The sequence below is a fragment of the Perca fluviatilis genome, chromosome 17 (assembly GCF_010015445.1).
Source record: "Perca fluviatilis chromosome 17, GENO_Pfluv_1.0, whole genome shotgun sequence".
Taxonomy (NCBI): Eukaryota; Metazoa; Chordata; class Actinopteri; order Perciformes; family Percidae; genus Perca; species Perca fluviatilis.
In genome coordinates, this window is record NC_053128.1 from 25,828,300 (window position 1) to 25,845,487 (window position 17,188).

The 17,188-nt window shown below is 41.2% G+C and overlaps 1 protein-coding gene across 22 annotated transcripts in view; it reads right to left on the bottom strand.

Moving 5' to 3' along the window:
* Positions 1-370: 370 nt before the first annotated feature.
* LOC120545124 (formin-binding protein 1) overlaps positions 371-17,188 on the bottom strand; it is a 66,036-nt gene continuing 49,218 nt past the window's right edge. For 6 of the 22 annotated variants that reach the window (XM_039779138.1, XM_039779135.1, XM_039779125.1 and 3 more), the window contains 8 exons: positions 13,419-13,433; positions 13,082-13,117; positions 10,264-10,373; positions 10,033-10,165; positions 9,479-9,600; positions 9,170-9,345; positions 6,243-6,401; positions 371-1,475 (listed from right to left, as the gene is read on the bottom strand). In XM_039779138.1, the coding sequence (XP_039635072.1) occupies positions 1,384-1,475; positions 6,243-6,401; positions 9,170-9,345; positions 9,479-9,600; positions 10,033-10,165; positions 10,264-10,373; positions 13,082-13,117; positions 13,419-13,433 (843 nt within the window). In that variant the 3' untranslated portion in view covers positions 371-1,383. Of the gene's footprint in view, positions 1,476-1,519; positions 4,374-4,403; positions 6,402-9,169; positions 9,346-9,478; positions 9,601-10,032; positions 10,166-10,263; positions 10,374-13,081; positions 13,118-13,418; positions 13,434-17,188 lie in introns of those variants that run through there. The other 16 variants (XM_039779129.1, XM_039779143.1, XM_039779140.1 and 13 more) reach the window with 10 other exon arrangements.

A 17,188-nucleotide genomic window follows, 5' to 3' on the forward strand; every position in this document is an offset into this window, starting at 1 on the left:
TTCATTTTCTTCAGCCATTTAGAGCTACGGCACAGTGCAGTTTGTTGGGTCCCAGGTAGCAAAGGCCAATTAGGCTGTTTGAAAGTGTGTTGGAGGAGGTGTGTGCTACATCTGCTACACAGCATGCGCCTGCATATTTCTGTGGGGCAAATGGGACTGATCAAAGCTGCAGCTCAGTGGGCCAGAATCAATTGGCATTCCCGATCTATCTGTGAGCCAGATCAATACACATGACTGCTGTCTTATGGTCAAATGCAGTCAGTGTAGAGCAGTTAGTAGGAATAATGACAATGTGCATAAGAAAGACACCTCAAGAGAGACTTTTATTGAGTCTGAGAGATGAATTAAAAAGCCAACAGGGAGACTGAAATAAAGGAGAATCCAAACACAGAGGTTATTTATTTTTTTAAGTTTCAGTTTGCATAATTCAACACCCCTGGTAGTTTTGTCATGTTCGTTCCAGAGAAATCGCTCCACTGTCACTGAAAAATGGTGCAATAAAAAAGGAAATGAAAGAAGAAAAAGCACTCTTCGATACTTTGAAGTTACCGACGAACATTTGGTGGAACATGACTACCGTCTGATGGCCAACAGGGGGAACTGCATCCAAATCATCCTGATTCAATCATACAGTAGATCCAGGTTCAATGTCAGAAGTGATGCCTTCAAAATAAAATAAATAAAAACTGTATTTCAGGACTCACAGTTGTAGTTTTGAGTTTTTTTTGTCTACTTGTATAACTATTGTCCCATTAATGTATGAAACTGATTGGTACAGTGAGGGGTCTCCGTACAGTGCATCTCCATAGACTGTTAATTTGTTGTATGTTTTTTCTGAACAAAATTCAAGCCAGTGTGCTGCTAATGACTGCTAACAAGTAAAAAGTAGGTAAGCTGTGAATTCAAAATCTGTGTTCTGTGCCCTACCATCATATGAATGGAAGATGTATGCATTTACATAACCTGCAACAATGCAGTAAGCTTATGTTCTTACCAAGTGTGTATGGTTACTGAAATAATTTGCCATTCAATTAGTCATTCAACAGAAAATGAATAAATAGGTACGAAAAGTTTGCTGCTTCTGTGTTTAATTTTAACCTGGCTTGACTTTGGGACCGTTGGCCGACAAAACAAGACATTTGAAGACGTCACCATGGGCTTCTCAGAACTTAGATTTATATTTTAGACTTAACAGTAATCCATTAATTCAGAATGACACAGATGAACGGATCATGAAAGTCATTTTTAATTGCGACGCGTTATGCAAGAGAGACAGAAAGAGTAGGGACAAGTGGGCTATTTGTGTTAAGAGTCATGTATGTTTGATTAAAATCACATCTCTTTATCATCAGAATTGATCTGTCTACAACATCTAGTGTGTTTTCATAAACACAGAATGAATAATTTTGCATAATTATGCTCACAGTTGCTGTTGGTGATGATTGACAACGTGGGGCCGTGGCTCTTGACTGTGTCTAAATTCCCAAGAGAAGGAAAACAAAGACACGACACCACATCGTTAACTTTCCAGGCATATTTAATTGGCACGGTAAACACAATACGAAGTATTCAGTGCTCCAAAACACAAGCATGGGCTACCAAATGGAACACAAACGAAAAAGTGCAAAAACACACCATTTGGTAGACCTTACAAAGGAAAAGAAGTCTTACTTTGCAAAGCAGGTAAAGTAATTTGTAAGACTCTCAATAGTTAAAATAGATGTTTTCCTTTTTAAACTTTATTTATATATTCATATATATATATTCTCTAATTCCAACGTGCCATTTCCACTGTACAGGCAGGTTATTCCGGGGGCGTCGACTAAATGGTTTGTGGTGGTTTCGTTGCGGAGCACCGGCAGGCAGACGGCTGCTGTAAAGCTACTGCTGCCTTCAAAGCGGTGATCTGTGCCTCGTCAGATTTATCATTGGAAAATAAATGAAGCGAAAGTGGCTTGTTTGATATCTTGACATATCGAGCGACGGGTGGCGAGAAGCAAACGTGGTACTTTTAAGCTTGATTCGGCAGAGATTTGATCATTTCATCAAGAGTCCAAATGGTCAAAGTGTTCATCACTCCTCCATTTCAGAAGTGCTCCTAACATGCTGGATAAGATGGATATTTTTTATTTTTTTTAAGAATGGCTTCATTCAAAACAATTGAATTACTTATATTTGCAGTTTAGGGATTTTAGTCCCATTCAGGCAGAATAAGCTACAACATAGACTTCCGGCTTTCAAAACAAAAAAGAAAGGTGAATCTCAACTCAACATCATCAAATAAAAAACAAAAAAATAATGTTAAAATCATGTACATTATGTGCCATTGATGAGCAAAGGGGGGGGTGACATAATTTCTCTCGCATGATTATAAAAACATTTTTCCACCCAACTTTTGAGATAATCACATCTTAATCCTTTCATAATACCACAGCTTAGCAAACGTTAGCATCATCCTTTCTCTCAGAAACTTAAAAACAGGTGATTCTGGTTCTCATTTCAGTCACAAACTCACAGGAAAATATGGATCGCAGGATATTTTCATATACAGTAGACATTTTAAGTGGAACCATCCTAAAAACATCAGGTATAAATCATATCTTCACAGGTTGTTTTTTTTGGGGGGGGGGTAAAGTGTTGCTTGGACCGAGTGAACATTTCCACAAGGTTGATTGACTGTAAACTAACAACTTGTGTTAGACACTCTGACCAAAACGTACAATACTAACATTTTTGACCCACATACTGTACTGTGTAGCCTACTTAACAGTAAAACAAATGCACAAGACATCCATGACCTACCTATGCAAAACATCATTCAGAAAACAACATTTCGGGGTCCCTATCATCCTTCACTGACAGTTTTGAGATTAAAATAGGGAACACTGAGAGGAGAATATCACTCACTCGCTGTTAAAAAAAAACAGGAAAACATGCTTTCTGAACCAAAAGAAAAGAGCTATATATATATATATATATATATATAAAAAAAAAACAGGAACCACAGGCACCGAACCCAAACAGTAGCATTCAGGTTAATTCAAACAGTACGACCAGGCAATGAGGGTTAACTGAACAGAAAGGCTGGAGGCGAGGGTGGCGTAAGCTGACCAAACACCCCCCCACCACCTACTCCAGGTTGCCAGCAGAGGGGCGAGGAGGAAGACAGGGCAAGCATGCAGCACACCACATTGCTGAGAGGCCCCCTGCCTTAGGCTGTTGCAAAAAAAAGAAAGAAGACAAAATAAAGGGGGCGGAGGGGGGGGCGGGGGGGGCACAAAGCAGCCAAGGGATAGCCTGAGCCGCTTCAGTAGGAAAGGGCCGTGGAGGCGAGGGAGGGTGTGGTCAGAGAAAAGAACAGACACCAGTGACAAGACAAGAAGTGTAGGATGAGAAAGCCGGCGAATGACCAAGCATCCATCTCTTTCCCTCCCCAGCTGGTCCTGGATGTGCGAGGGTGATCGTGGTGTGGAGAAAAAGGGACATTACAAACAAACAAAACCTTTATTTATTATTTTTTTTTCATTCAAATCAAACAAACCACACAACATAAACCAGAAGCATGTAACATACAGATAGCACGTTCACTTCTTCTTCTGAGATCTGTAAATATGGAGCTGATTTAAGTGGGAGGGGTGACCATGAGAATTTCTTTTGAAAGCCCCAGATGTAGGTAGATAAGCTTCAGGGTGATTCTCTTCTGAGTCAAGGAGTGAGTGAGGAGGGCATGGCTCACACACACACACACACACACACACACCCCGCCGGATGAAGGTGTTTGCCAGCTGGTCTTTTTGTCCGTATAAGGCTCCCGCTGGTCTCCGTCCTGTCTCTGACCAAACCCTCCGCTGCTCGTGTGTGTGCAATGGGGGCTAAGGTAAGGAAAAAAGAGACGTGGCAGTGTGGGTGGGGGGTGGTGGCCAGGCCGGGGGGGGAAGCGTTCAGAGTGAGGAAGCAGACAGCCACGTTCATGATCGCGCGTGGTGCAAGCGGAGTTAGTTACATTAAGAAGCAAAGCTTTGCTGAAACCAACAAAAAAGCAAATTGTATACTGTGGTTGTGACTGCTGTATGAGTGTTAAGAATGGAAAAGGTTATGAGCGCTAAAAATTTTGATGGATTTCTCTCAGCGTTGCTTCACATCGCAGAGCTCTGCCGAGGAAGCGCAACGCTGCTCATACGTTTTGTAATGTTTTTTTGTTTTTTTTGGGGGGGGGGAATTGAGATGCGTTCTAATCGGCCGTCTTTCTCTTTTTTAGATTCAGGTCATCTCTCACTTTCTCTCTCTGACTCTGTGAGCGCATGAGGAACGTGGTGGTTTCTCCGAGGCTGCTTGCCCTGCCATTCCTCAGCCAGCCTCACACTTTTAGGAATCTGCAATTAAAAAAAAAAAAGGAAAGAAATACAAACAAACAAAAAAAAAAATGACAAAAAGAAAAGTTAGATAGCTTTAAAGGAAAACCGACAGCAACCCAAATATTCAGATATGGAGAGGAGGAAGAAAAGAAGTCCTTGCATATATGAAACCACTTTAAACTGACAGACGATACTGTGGTGTCAGGCATGAATGATATCTGCACATACTGTATGTGTGGAAGACCTCCATTAACCCAAATATGTATCTGTTTAACTAAGAACCTTTCAGCTTAGCCCACACTAGATTTGATCTGGCTTGAATGCATGTTAGAATGCAGCCACTTTGTCACAACATGCTGAAATTAGGTCATGACGAAGACAAAAATCCCACAAATGCTGCAGCATGCAACACATTTCAGATGCTCGTCAATAAAAATGACAGGAGACATGAAATGTCTCGGATGTGAAATGACATCCTGCACATAAGAGCCCCATGCGGTGCCAGTAACAAGCCATCAAAGCTGATTAAAACGTGTGAAAGGGAATTTAATGAAGGCTTGTGTAACGTGTTACAAAAGAGACGATTTCTGTGTCAATGCCAAGTCTTCGAAAAGTAGCACAGAATGTCTTATGATTGTAGCAGTGAGGTGAAATGACACAGAGGCCATACACACCATGCTTTTACTGTACAGTAAATGCACCGTTCAAGGAGGTGCCGCTCTGAGACCCATGCAAGAAACCACAAAGCATTAAAGTCATGACCGGCTCCATTTCTCAGCCCAGTCTCACCATATAGCTCAGTACTGCTAATTCTCAGTCCTTTATTCCTTTACCACTGGCCTGGGAAAAAAAGCACCAGAACAGCCAAACACTATGAAATAAAAAAAAGGTGGATTAAAAAAGAAAAGAAAGCACATTCTAAGGGGGCTATTAGTTACTAATTTGTTCAATAAATTTATAAAAAATTACCCCTAACTTTGACAACTTTGTCATGTTGTAACAGCTCTATGATTACTCTACAGCATGCAAAATTTGAGGTTTAAGGGGTGGGCGCATTTTTTATTTTTTTCTTCAGTTTAGCCTACAAAAATATCTTTTAATATGTATTCATACTTTACAGCAGATTGAAATTACATCTGCATGATTGCACATCGAGCATGCTTTCCTTTCATGGTACAACAAGTGAACAAAACACAACAGCTTTCACTTGATGTTCGTTGCCACTTCAGATGGTGCATACATTCACTCAGCCGTGATTTATAACCATACTGACTGAAATATTGGACCGAGGTTGTGGATCCGACTTCTGATTAAAAGCTAAGTTAATTTGAATGAAATAATGTCATCTGAAATCTTAACAAAAAACACAATATACATATAAAAAAATCAAGTATTGTGTGTTTGAAATGTACATGTGATCATTGTTGGTGGGTGATTCCTCCCATCATGCTCAGCTTTGACTGGGAGGGGGGGGGGGTCCTGTTTTATTTTGTATGACCACTAGGTGGCACTGCAGTGAATGGGAGGTGAGGAACTAAAAGCTTCTTCTTCACACACATCTTACACAACCTCCTCCTGGCTCAGCTCACATTCAGTGTCATTACCTAAACATTACCAAATGTTTTCTTCGGAGCTTGAAAAAACAGCGTACAGTGACTCGCTATCACTCACACTATCGGCAGCAACTGTCCCAACTGTCATGAGGCACAATGGACAAATCTGATGTGTGTGTGTGTGTGTGTAGGGGGGGGTATTCTCTTATCTGAGCTACCAGTAATAATCTGTAGTCTCCCTAACTTGCCCCACTCATACAGCAGTGAATTGAAAATAATTGACTCACAGTAACAACAACAACACACTTGCTGAGTTAAATGTATGTCATAGCACCTTTGGCATTTGTTTCCAAAAAGACCTCGACGTAGGACGAGGGGACGTATCCCTCCTCGTCCTCGTTCCTGCGCACTCGTGTCCAGCCGTCTCCTTTGTCCTCTTCTATCACGTACAACAGCTCGCCCTCTGCCACGGCGATAGTGCCCTCATTATGACCTGCGGGAGGAGGGAAACATAACAGAAAAAGGCGAGATAAGAGCATGATGAATAAAGTGAATCATGTAGATTAGAGCTTCATGTGTAAATCTGATTTCCTGAAAACAAAGAGGAAGCGAGGCCAGCTGGTGTGTGGTGGGGAAATTGCAAATACGATGCTGTAACTTACTTATTATGCTGCACCAAAAAAACGGCATTAGCCTACAGAGTGAGTAGGCTAAGCTGTACTCAAACCACAGTAGCTTGGACATCAATGACAAAATTGGCCTGCAGTCTACATCTTATGAAAGGAAGTTGCAACTCACAACTCACAATCAGTCTTACTAATGACAGGTCTTCCCTTAATCTGTCCAATTATAAGAACATATTATTTATGGCTACAGTAAGAGAATGATTGTCTCTGTTTCGAAGCAAAATTGGGTTCATGTGTTTGTGGATGTAATACATGTTGAATTATACAACTGCAGGACTCCACTCCCACTCTGGGGGTCAGGACCCCCCCAAAGGGCTCCCAATATGAATCTTAGGTGTCACCAGATAATTAGGTATAAAGAAAAGAAATATGTTACAGAAAATAGTTTCTTTTTTCTCGCTATTCCCTAATGCTGCTTTTTTTCTTGTGAAATACTGGCTGTTTACCTCTTCAGCCTAAAGAAATCCTTAAAATAAGTCAAATGTGTCATACTTTCACCTCTTAAGGCCTCCGAAACGTTTCAAGTACATAAAAAACTTGATGCCTGTACATCTTAAGGCCTCTAAATATCCTTAAAATAAGTAAGATACTTTCACCTTTTCAGGCCTCTAAATTTCCTGCAAATGAGAAAAAAAATCACTGCTCACACCATACTGTGGTCGCGAGGGGGGGTCACAGCTAAACTGCTTCTTAATAGGGTCATTATATATTGGGGGTGGCAGTTGTTCAGTCTGTAGAGGGTTGGGAACTGAAGGGTCACCGGTTCAAGTCCCCATACGGACCAAAGTATGGTGGGGGACTGGTAACTGGAGAGGTACCAGTTTACCTCCTGGGCACTGCCAAGGTGCTCTTGAGCAAGGCACCGAACCCCCAACTGCTCGGTGCGCCTGTCCATCAACAGCTACAGCCCTCTCACTCTGACATCTCTCCATTAGTGCACGTATAGGTACTGCGCATGTGTGTGTAATTCAGACCTGTGTCTGAATAAATAAAGGGCATAAGATATTTTCCGGGTGTGCACAAATATGCTCCAACATTGGCGATAGTGGGAGACATGGGATGGGAATCATGCGAGGCTCGCTGGAAGATATGTATGGCCCAGTTATGGAATTGTTTATTAGATATGGACGCAAATAGGTTGACAAGGAAAATATTTCTCTGGGATAAACACATTCTTGGTCCTTGGTCTAAAGATATACCGTAAAACTTCAAATAATAGCCCGGGCTTCTATTTACCCAAATCGCCGAAATGCACCGGCTTGTATTTGAGACAGGCGTCTATAAGAGACAGGCCTTTAATTGACATGCTTTGCCCGCATGCTGTGGATCCACTCACACACGCTCACCTCCAGCTCTTCACTGACCTTCTTCCTCCCTCCACCTCGCAGTCTGGCCCTTTTGTCGTCTTCCTCGGAGAGACGTTGCAGTTCTGCTTTATGTTTACGCCATTCTCGTACTCTCTTAGGATCAATCGAGAAATGCCGCTGCTTCTCCCGAATTTTGTTCGGCAAATTTGACAACTGTCAGCTTAAATGTCAAATCATACTTTTTTCTTTTTGTCTCCATGGTGGTATTGAGAGAATTAAGAAAAACTGAAGACTAAAAGAAAGTTCGTTAACCTGTTTGTTATGTTGCCATAGTGATGAGTCGTTTATGAACAGTTGCGTCTGTCATGTGAAATCAAATCAAAACATAAGAACAAACGATCTGACGGGTTTTAAAAGATCAAATACAACCCGAGACGAAAAAAAAAAAAAAAAAGACCAGGCCTCTATTTGAGACCGGCCTTTATTTACCCAAATCTGTTGTCACACCAGGCGTTTAAAAGAGACAGGCGTCTATTTGGGACTTGGCTATTATTTGAAGTTTTACGGTATGCAAATTGTTGTGTAACTATGGGTTTGATGAGTTGTTTTCTTAATAATGAAAAGTTGAATATCGGTTTGTCTAAAGAATCTGTTTTCTAAAGACAAAAAAAAATCAGCAGTGGGCTGATGATAAAACCGGAATATGGTACAGAGAATTAAGTTGTATATAATTTGCCAAAAAGGCAAAGATCTCTATGTGCTCAAGTGAGATCTGGTGTTTGACCTTTGACTGTTGAAACAGGGCGATATGTTAATTTAGAAGAGGAAAAACGGATCTGTCCCATGTGTTGTTTGAATGATATAGAAAATGAGTTCCATTTGGTTTTCTACTGTCCTTTTTATTGTGAACAGCGTGATTTTTTTTGTTTTGTTTTGTTTCCTAAGATAAAAGCAGAGATTGATTTGGTAAATATGGATGATGCTCAAAGACTGAGGTGGCTGTTCACATGTGAAACATATAAATTAGCCAGTTATCTTGAGAAAGCCTGGGAGAAGAGGAAAAAAGCTCTTTATCGAGATGATCTGTGGATGAGGATTTATTGTTTGTACAGTATATACTGTTATGTATATATGTGTGTATGTAAATATTTGTATTCATGTTTTTCTCTGAATGATTTGTATATGCGACCGGAAGACGTTTGCTAAATATGTTTGTGGTGTCTTGCAATCCAATGTGGGATGGGCCAAAATGTTTGGCTTCTTGTTACCTTCAAATGGATACAAGGCTTTGCAGGTCCCGATGGTGGGCAGGGTCTCCTCATCGTCAAACTCGTCGTCGAACTCTGGGGTGGAGGAGGTGGGGGGGATGGGGTTGATGTTGGCTTTGACCTGAGTCTCTGAATTCTGCTCCTCTGTGTAGCTGCCATCCGGGCTGCTCAAGGGCCAACACACACACACACAGTAAATATACTGTGAAAACATACATAGTTTTCCTCCGAAAAAATAAGGTGTGCAAAAACTCTGGGGTCTGGGATGTTGCCTGTAACTGAAAGACAGTTTGTCAGAGTATACCATACCTCTCTCTGTCCTGCGCACAGTTGTTGCTCACTGTGGTGTTGTTCTGGGTCTCATAGAGTCCACTTCTCCGGTTCGTATCACTCTTGGATGGCATCCTTTCCTCCACCTCTGCTAACCAGCCCTGAAACACACACAATTATTATGTATGTGTTTGTTGCAGCTGACCTATTCCTCCTACGTGATGACTTGAAAATGTATTTCAAGCAGCGTGGAATTCTTTTTTATCCGTGAATCAGATGGCCTTAACATTTGGCAAGAACCTTCACAGGAGGAACGCCACTGCCTTGCACTCCATTTTATTTGCCATTTATTTACAAGGTTTAACCAGGCCATTGCTCTGGGAATCCCTCTCTCCCTGCACAGACATGTAGCCAGCCCCTCCAACTGCATCACATCTTCTCCTAATATGGACAAGCAGCAGACTTCTTTGGAACAATCCCAGTCGGAGAAGTGTGTTTGAACTCCTTATTATTTACTGTCTCGGATAAACCAAACAAGAAAGCTTCGCCAACACTAACACTCGCATATAAATGAGAGCTCAGACCGAACTAACCTCGAATTTCTGCGTTTCAAACTGGAGCTTCTCGATGTTCTGGCCTATTTCTGATAGCCTGGGGTCTACACTGGCCGGGTCTCCCATCTGAGGGTTCTTCACGTACACATCCCTCATCTTAGTTAGGGCGTCCCTGGGAAAGCAAATCACTAGAGTCAGTACAAGTCTTTGTTGCATATTAATGGGGTAAACACAAATATCGGGACAAATTTAAAACCTTAAAAAAGATACCTCTGGTCCATCTCTTTCTGAATGTCCTTATTGAGTTCATCTATCTTGCCCTGCAGCTTCTTCCTCCTCTGTTCTGGTGGCAGGTGGCTGAAGTCCTCTGGTCCAGAGCCCTGAGAGAAAAAAAGGAAAGAAGAGAGGCAGAAAAAAAAGAGACAAAAATGGGGAAAAAGGCAGTTATAATACATACGATTAATAAAACCACCTTCACAACTCATTGTTGGTTGTGTTGTTGTTTTAACAGGGAATGACTCAGGGATAAATGGATACACGCCCCGCAAATGGAGCCCCTGTTATGTTCTAACCGCGTCATTCACCTGAAGGAGATACTGCAGCTGCTCTCTAATAACACACACTCACTGAGTGTTGGGATGTTTGTGTGTGTATAGAGTTGAGGCCATTCACCTATTCAGCCGCTGCCCGCGCCTAACCTAGTGCTCTCTGCAGATGCATCGGAAATGTAATAAAGTATGACCTACATCCTATTATTGCTCGTATAGTGTTTCCGAGTAAGCTGGCTAATGGGGCTGTTCTCTTACAGGAATGTGTGTTGTTTAAATCGAGGTTGTGTGAGTGAGACTTCTTTTTTTGGGTTGGACGAGGGTCATATTTCCTGTCAAGAAGGTTTCCAGTCAGTAACACTGAACTGATGAGTCATACTGCTCGGCAGTCTCTCGAACTCTCTGTGGACATAATGTATCATTCTCAAGCTTGCTATACCATAGTCCAAGCTGGTCTGTATGGAGCCCTAGCGAGTTCAAAACAATAAATAAAGGAAAACATATACAGGAAAACTCAACTCATTAGCTAGCTGGCAGTTGGTAAGGCTGCAGGGGGGCTAGAGGCGTGTGATTGGCTAAAAGGTGAGGGGGGAATTGGTGACAACTCCACTGTCATGAGAAGTGATATTGTAAAATAACAAACTAAAAGTCTACAGTAATTCAGCTGCTCTGTGAGGCTATACTTGCTTTGAGCCAAATGCTAATGTCAGCATGCTCACAATGACCATGCTGATGTTTACCATGTTCATCATCTCAGTTTTGTGTGTGGCATGCTAACATTTGCTGATTAATACTAAATACAGGGTACAGCTGAGGCTGATGGGAATGTCATTCATTTTACAGGTACTTGGTTGTTATTTAGTCAGAGGATCACCACAGTCAGTGGGCTTCATCCTCTGGGGATGATGGATGTCTGTACAAAGTTACACAGCAATCCATCCGACAGTTGTTGAGATATTTGAGTCTAAAGTGGACCAAAGGGGTCGACTCACTGGCATTGCCATCCCTAGAGCCCCACTGCTCTTATTTATCAATTTAATATTGAACTCTTTGGGGATCCATAGACTCTGTCATTGACTTTTTGAGTGAAGTCCGATCAATGAAGGAAAAAGGTGCATCGACTGAATAGATCAAGGCCTGGTTGAATCTCATTGAGATGGGTCACAGCGACACCACAGGATATAACTGCTGGAGATACAGACTTCACACGAGCCAGGTCAAAACACAAGCATCTAGGTTACCACGGCAACCTTACCCCTTCTCCCTGTATCAGCACGCAACACTTAACGGGCATGCAACAAAGATCATGTCAATCATCATGCAGAGACATACTCCTTTCTGAGTGATAATAAGTTTACAGTGCAGAAGTCGTGCATTAGTGTTTACATTCTCTATGTACCCCAAGACAAATCAAAATACTATTATTATCTAGGTAAGAACTTAAACAATAGGCAAGACATTATGTAATTTGTTGTTTGTAGTATGGATGGAGGAGAATTTACTAATTGATTTTTCCGTATAGAATCAGGTGTAGATTTATAAAACACATTAAACATTAAGTAGAAAATCGTAACGAAATAAAGCCTAATTTTAATTGCAAAGTCAACTTAGCTCAACATTTAGAAAAATAAGCTTATTTGCTTTCTTGCAGAGAGACACTCTCAAGTCTGAACCCTAAATATAAAGCCAGCTGGCGGTTAGCTTAGCTAAGCATAAAGACTGGAAGCAGTGGGAAACAGCTAGCCTAGCTCTGTCCAAAAGTGAGCCAGGAGCAGTAACTTCCTGTTCACTTCCTCAGTCATTTACTCAGTTGTAGTAGGCAAATTGAGTTTTCGGACTCTTAATAATCGTAATTTTGCATCATTACTTTGAGGTACAGAGTAGTATGACGGTCATTTTGTCATCTTTAAAATGTGACACATTTCATTGTAGCATAAAGTAGTGTGCATGCCTTGGACGCTACTTTTTTTCATTCCATTGTTGGAATTAACACATTCAAATTAGATATACACGATTACACAGATTATACAAGTTATATCGGGCTCTATACAGAGCATAAATTTCACAGTCAGAATTTGGACGCTGAAATAAAATGGTGCAATTTAACAAGATATCATTTGTGAGTTTTAGAGGTTGTGGTAGGCACAGTTTATATATTTGGACAGAATTAGGCTAGCTGTTTACCCCGGCTTCCTTTCTAGCGTACAGATATGAGAGTGGTATCGAAAGAAAGTGAATTTAGTTTCCAAAATGTTAAACTATTCCTTTAATCCTCAAATTGTGTCTTGTTCTGAGGAAAATATGAATGAATGGTTGATATTCTCTGGAGGCCTGCAATCACACAGTTCTCTGACAGTATGTTAGCTTTACAGAACAGCAGTCTATAAAATAATGGCATGCAGTGTGAGGACATGAGTAGGCAACTACTACATAAGATCAGATTAGTGTTTGTTACAAGGACATACGATTTGTCGAGACGAAGAAGGACTACCAGACAGACTAAGAGACGGACAGGTAAAACATAGAGTAAATCTGATCACCTCAATGAGATTCCGGACGTGGGAATTGAGTGTGATCTGCACCACAAAGACCACACACAGTTTGGGAGACATGACGTGACGGGAACACAACCACAACACAAAAAAACAAACAACAAAACAACATACAAATGAGACAACGACATGAGTCTGAGGTCCATCGTTGTGTCACAGCAAAGATTAAATTATTAACTTAAATCCAAAAAATAAATAAAAAAAAGAGAGCACAACAAAAACGTAACGGCGTACAGAACGTTATTAACAGTGTGTTACTGGGAGGACGTGACATGCGTGCTATGGTCATGCCGCTATGGTCGTGAGGTTATTCGGTGATGCTTACCAGCTTGAGAGAAAGCTTCATGGGGGGGAGAGGAGAGAGAAATGGCGAAGAGCAGGAGAGAGAAAGAGACACACAGTCAATGTCAGGAGAATATTGCGGCCATTTGTTTCATTTTCCTTTAAATAAAAATGGTATTGTATTTAATGATAACTCTTTGCTGTGCCAAACTTCACCATTTAAGGAAAAGAGGGTATGGCACTTAAAGGCTTTAGGATTTGGATTCATATGCTAAGTTGTGGTATAGAAAAGTCTTTGAGTGACAGTTTCAACCCCCTATTTTTCTAATTTGGTGAAGTTTAGCATTTCTAATGTAATGGATTGATGAAAAATGAAAAAATTACTTGGCAAAAAGGCCAACCTACTGCACAAGCATGAAGTAAAGAATGGGGAAACAAATCAAGGGAAGACAGATGAAAATAAATGTAAGGAAAGAAGTAGAGGGGTGGTGACTGCGACAGGGACGGATGAACCCTTTACTTCTTGATCCCTCTCCGCTGCCATCACAATGACACGCAGGCGACAGCAGAGGGCGCCAAAAGCATAAACACATTAGCAGATCCATACGTTGACATGGAGGCAGATACTGTACACAGACATGAGAGTCGCTTTCAAAACCCAAAATATCGAAACTCACTCGTTACGAAGGACAAATCAACACATATCCAGGTCTATGTACTGTATAACTCAAGTGAAAGTCCCTGAATAAAACAAATAAGAGTAATTGTGAACTAAAAGGCAAGTAGAGTAAAAAAAGCACAAAGGAAATGGCTGTAAACGTGTTTTAACAGCTTATTTACAACCATTTGCTGCGTGAATTCTAGCAGTGTTTTGAATACAAAGAACAGAGTGGAGAGCAGGTTAACAACCCTTGGCTTGGTAGAGCTGGAGCAGATGACTTGTAATCCTGTTAGAGGCTGACAGGCTGGTGCACTGAGGAGCTCTGCTCACTTTGGTCCACTCTTAAAGTCATCCAGCTGGAATGACGTGTTACGGTATTCGCTATGACGCCTTGTGATCCTCCCTCTCGCCTCCCTGACGCTATATCATTCTTACATTTACTATGGGTGAAGCCTCACTTACAGAGCATAAGATAATATCTAATTTACACTTATACATTGACAGCACTGATGGTGTGCAAGTATAAATAATAAGAATGTATCATAAACTCTGGGTTAGGATCTAGTTTGGGCTTTGTTTTTGTTTCTATTGGGTCAGATATGGACTTTATTCTAGGTCTGGGTATAAGAAAAAAAAAAATTTTCAAAAAAATCTGGGCCTGTAAAAGTGAAATTGTGAACTTAAGTAAAAGATAAAATGTGATTTGTGTGATCGAAATAAACTAAACTAAACTTGCAATCTCATGAGTATATGGTTTTTATAATTTATCTCACAACTTAAAAATTCTCTAAAATTTAAGAGAGAGTTTAAGAGTAGATCTTAGCTGACTGCAGTGCAGAGACAGAGGTGGGCACACATCTTCTGATACATATTTTGGAGTGACTGTACAAAATATCATTGGTCATGATGAATAGGGTAGTTTAACTTATTATTTGCATTAACATTCTCCAGTTCAGTTTTCTTTTTGTTTTCATTTTAGCCAATTTCCAATGTTCCTATTATTTCATCTATTTCATTTAAATATATTGGATTGTTGTTTATTTCATGTTGCTAGGACATTCACACAAATAAATTGAACTTTTTAAGAATTTAACTCAGGTATGTTTTTTTTAGAATAAAATGTCACTAAGTAAAACGTAAGGATTTGTGATAAATCATGTTATCACCTGAGAGCTGCAGCTTATAAAAAATAAATAAATACAGGCCCTGGTCCACAGATCTACCCGAACTCTTTCCAACCACCCAGACAGACATAGATATACAGGTATATTATGGTCTTTACAAACAGATAACATCGCTGCAGTATGGAACACCAGCACAAAGAAAGCCCTGGAGGGGTGAATTCTGGGTACTGTAGGCTGAACCCATATCCAAAGTGTGACCAACACCCATAGACTGTATAATATTAATGTACAAAGTTCGGCGAAGTGCGGAAGTGCCTTAAACCTGCATTCTATCTGAATTCCAGCAGGGGGCGACACGTGCGGTTGCAAAAGGAGGTCGGTTTCTGTAGAAGTCTATGAGAAAGTGAGCTACTTCTCACTTGATTGATTACCTCAGTAAACATTTTCATAATGAGTTTATGGTCTCAATCGCTAGTTTTAAGTCTATTGCAACACAGAATGATGTTAATTTTTTGAATTATGGTCTCGTTGATTTTAAAACCGGCTATGATGTGATTGCCAGTGAAAGTGTGTAACGTAACGTAGAGTGTAAGGGCTCCTCCCTCACTCCTCCCTCTCGTCTAAAAGCGTCACATCCGCACCCAAGATGGCTGCGCCCGGAACGACAAACTCGACGACTCGACACACCAATGGGTGACGTCACGCATGCTATTTCCATTAATATTATACAGTCTATGCCAACACCTCGCCTAGTGTCATATCCACCTGACAGTGCAATTTAAATAGCGAGGAGCGAGATAGCTGGGTGGGATGAATAGCATCCTCATGCCCATAATCCCCCACAGCCTCAGGTGCTTGTAGCACTTTGGGAATTGACCCCTTGTACAGTAGATGCTCAGTGGGGGGGGGGGGAAGCTCTGAAACATCTGCAGGACAACAGCTAGCAACAAGAAACCTCAAGCCGATACATGTGATGAAGTCATCCTCTTCTCCGATCATTCGTCCCGCTTCTACACGCGTCAGAGCCGTGTGATCAATACTGAGCCAGGCACAGACACCAGCCTCCTTTGTGAGGAAGTTTTTCCTCATTATTTGTGACGACTGAATGTGTCACAAAACGAATTATTAATAATGAGGCTACTGTATGTGTTGTACATGGCTTCTACTAATCACACACATCCGCACATATATCCGCACCAACCACCTGAACCACATACACGCACGCACGCATGCACGCACACACGCACGCACACACGCACGCACGCACACACCGCTGGTACTCACTGATGCCCATCACGCACACACTTACAACATATTGCCTGGCTTCGAAAGCATATGTGGGTCGACCCAGAGTCCTCTTCATAAGCTCTTTGTGACAATTGAGCGAGCGCGGCGATTGCTGCTGTGGTGGTCGTCGGAGAGAACACAGCTTTGTCAATGAGAACTCAGAAAACAGCACTGACGTCTTAAAGCTCTTATACTGTTACACTGTCTTGATTTGACTCCAAAAACACATACGCTTTCTTTTTTTCTTCTTCTCCTGTTTCCACAGTTACTGTGGATGGATTAGACAGCTAATATGCACCACACAAAGGCTCTCCTGCGGGGGTAGATATCCCTCCACTGTGCAGAGACACACAACACCCCACCTCTACTGGCACAACTACTCTAATCCCTAATGTGATACTATGTTCCCCTTGCAGGAGGTGCGAGTGGAATAAAATGGTATTTTCTTGATTTACCTGCAGCTGTAACCACAGAATATCGTAGAAAGTAGGTTTTGCATCTTGCTGTTTGTTAACTCTTTAAACAGGGGTGTTGCAGGCAGTTAAGTTTAAGATTCTTTTAATACCACATTGAATAACATTTAATTCCGGTTTCTTATTTATTTGTCCAGTACTTCCCAACAGGATGTAACAATAACTCCTAGTGATACATTGATTAAATTGGATTTAAGTGCCATTAAATGGATTAACCAATCAAAAAAAGTTCTTAATAACATGGACACTTTCCCATTATGAGCCAATG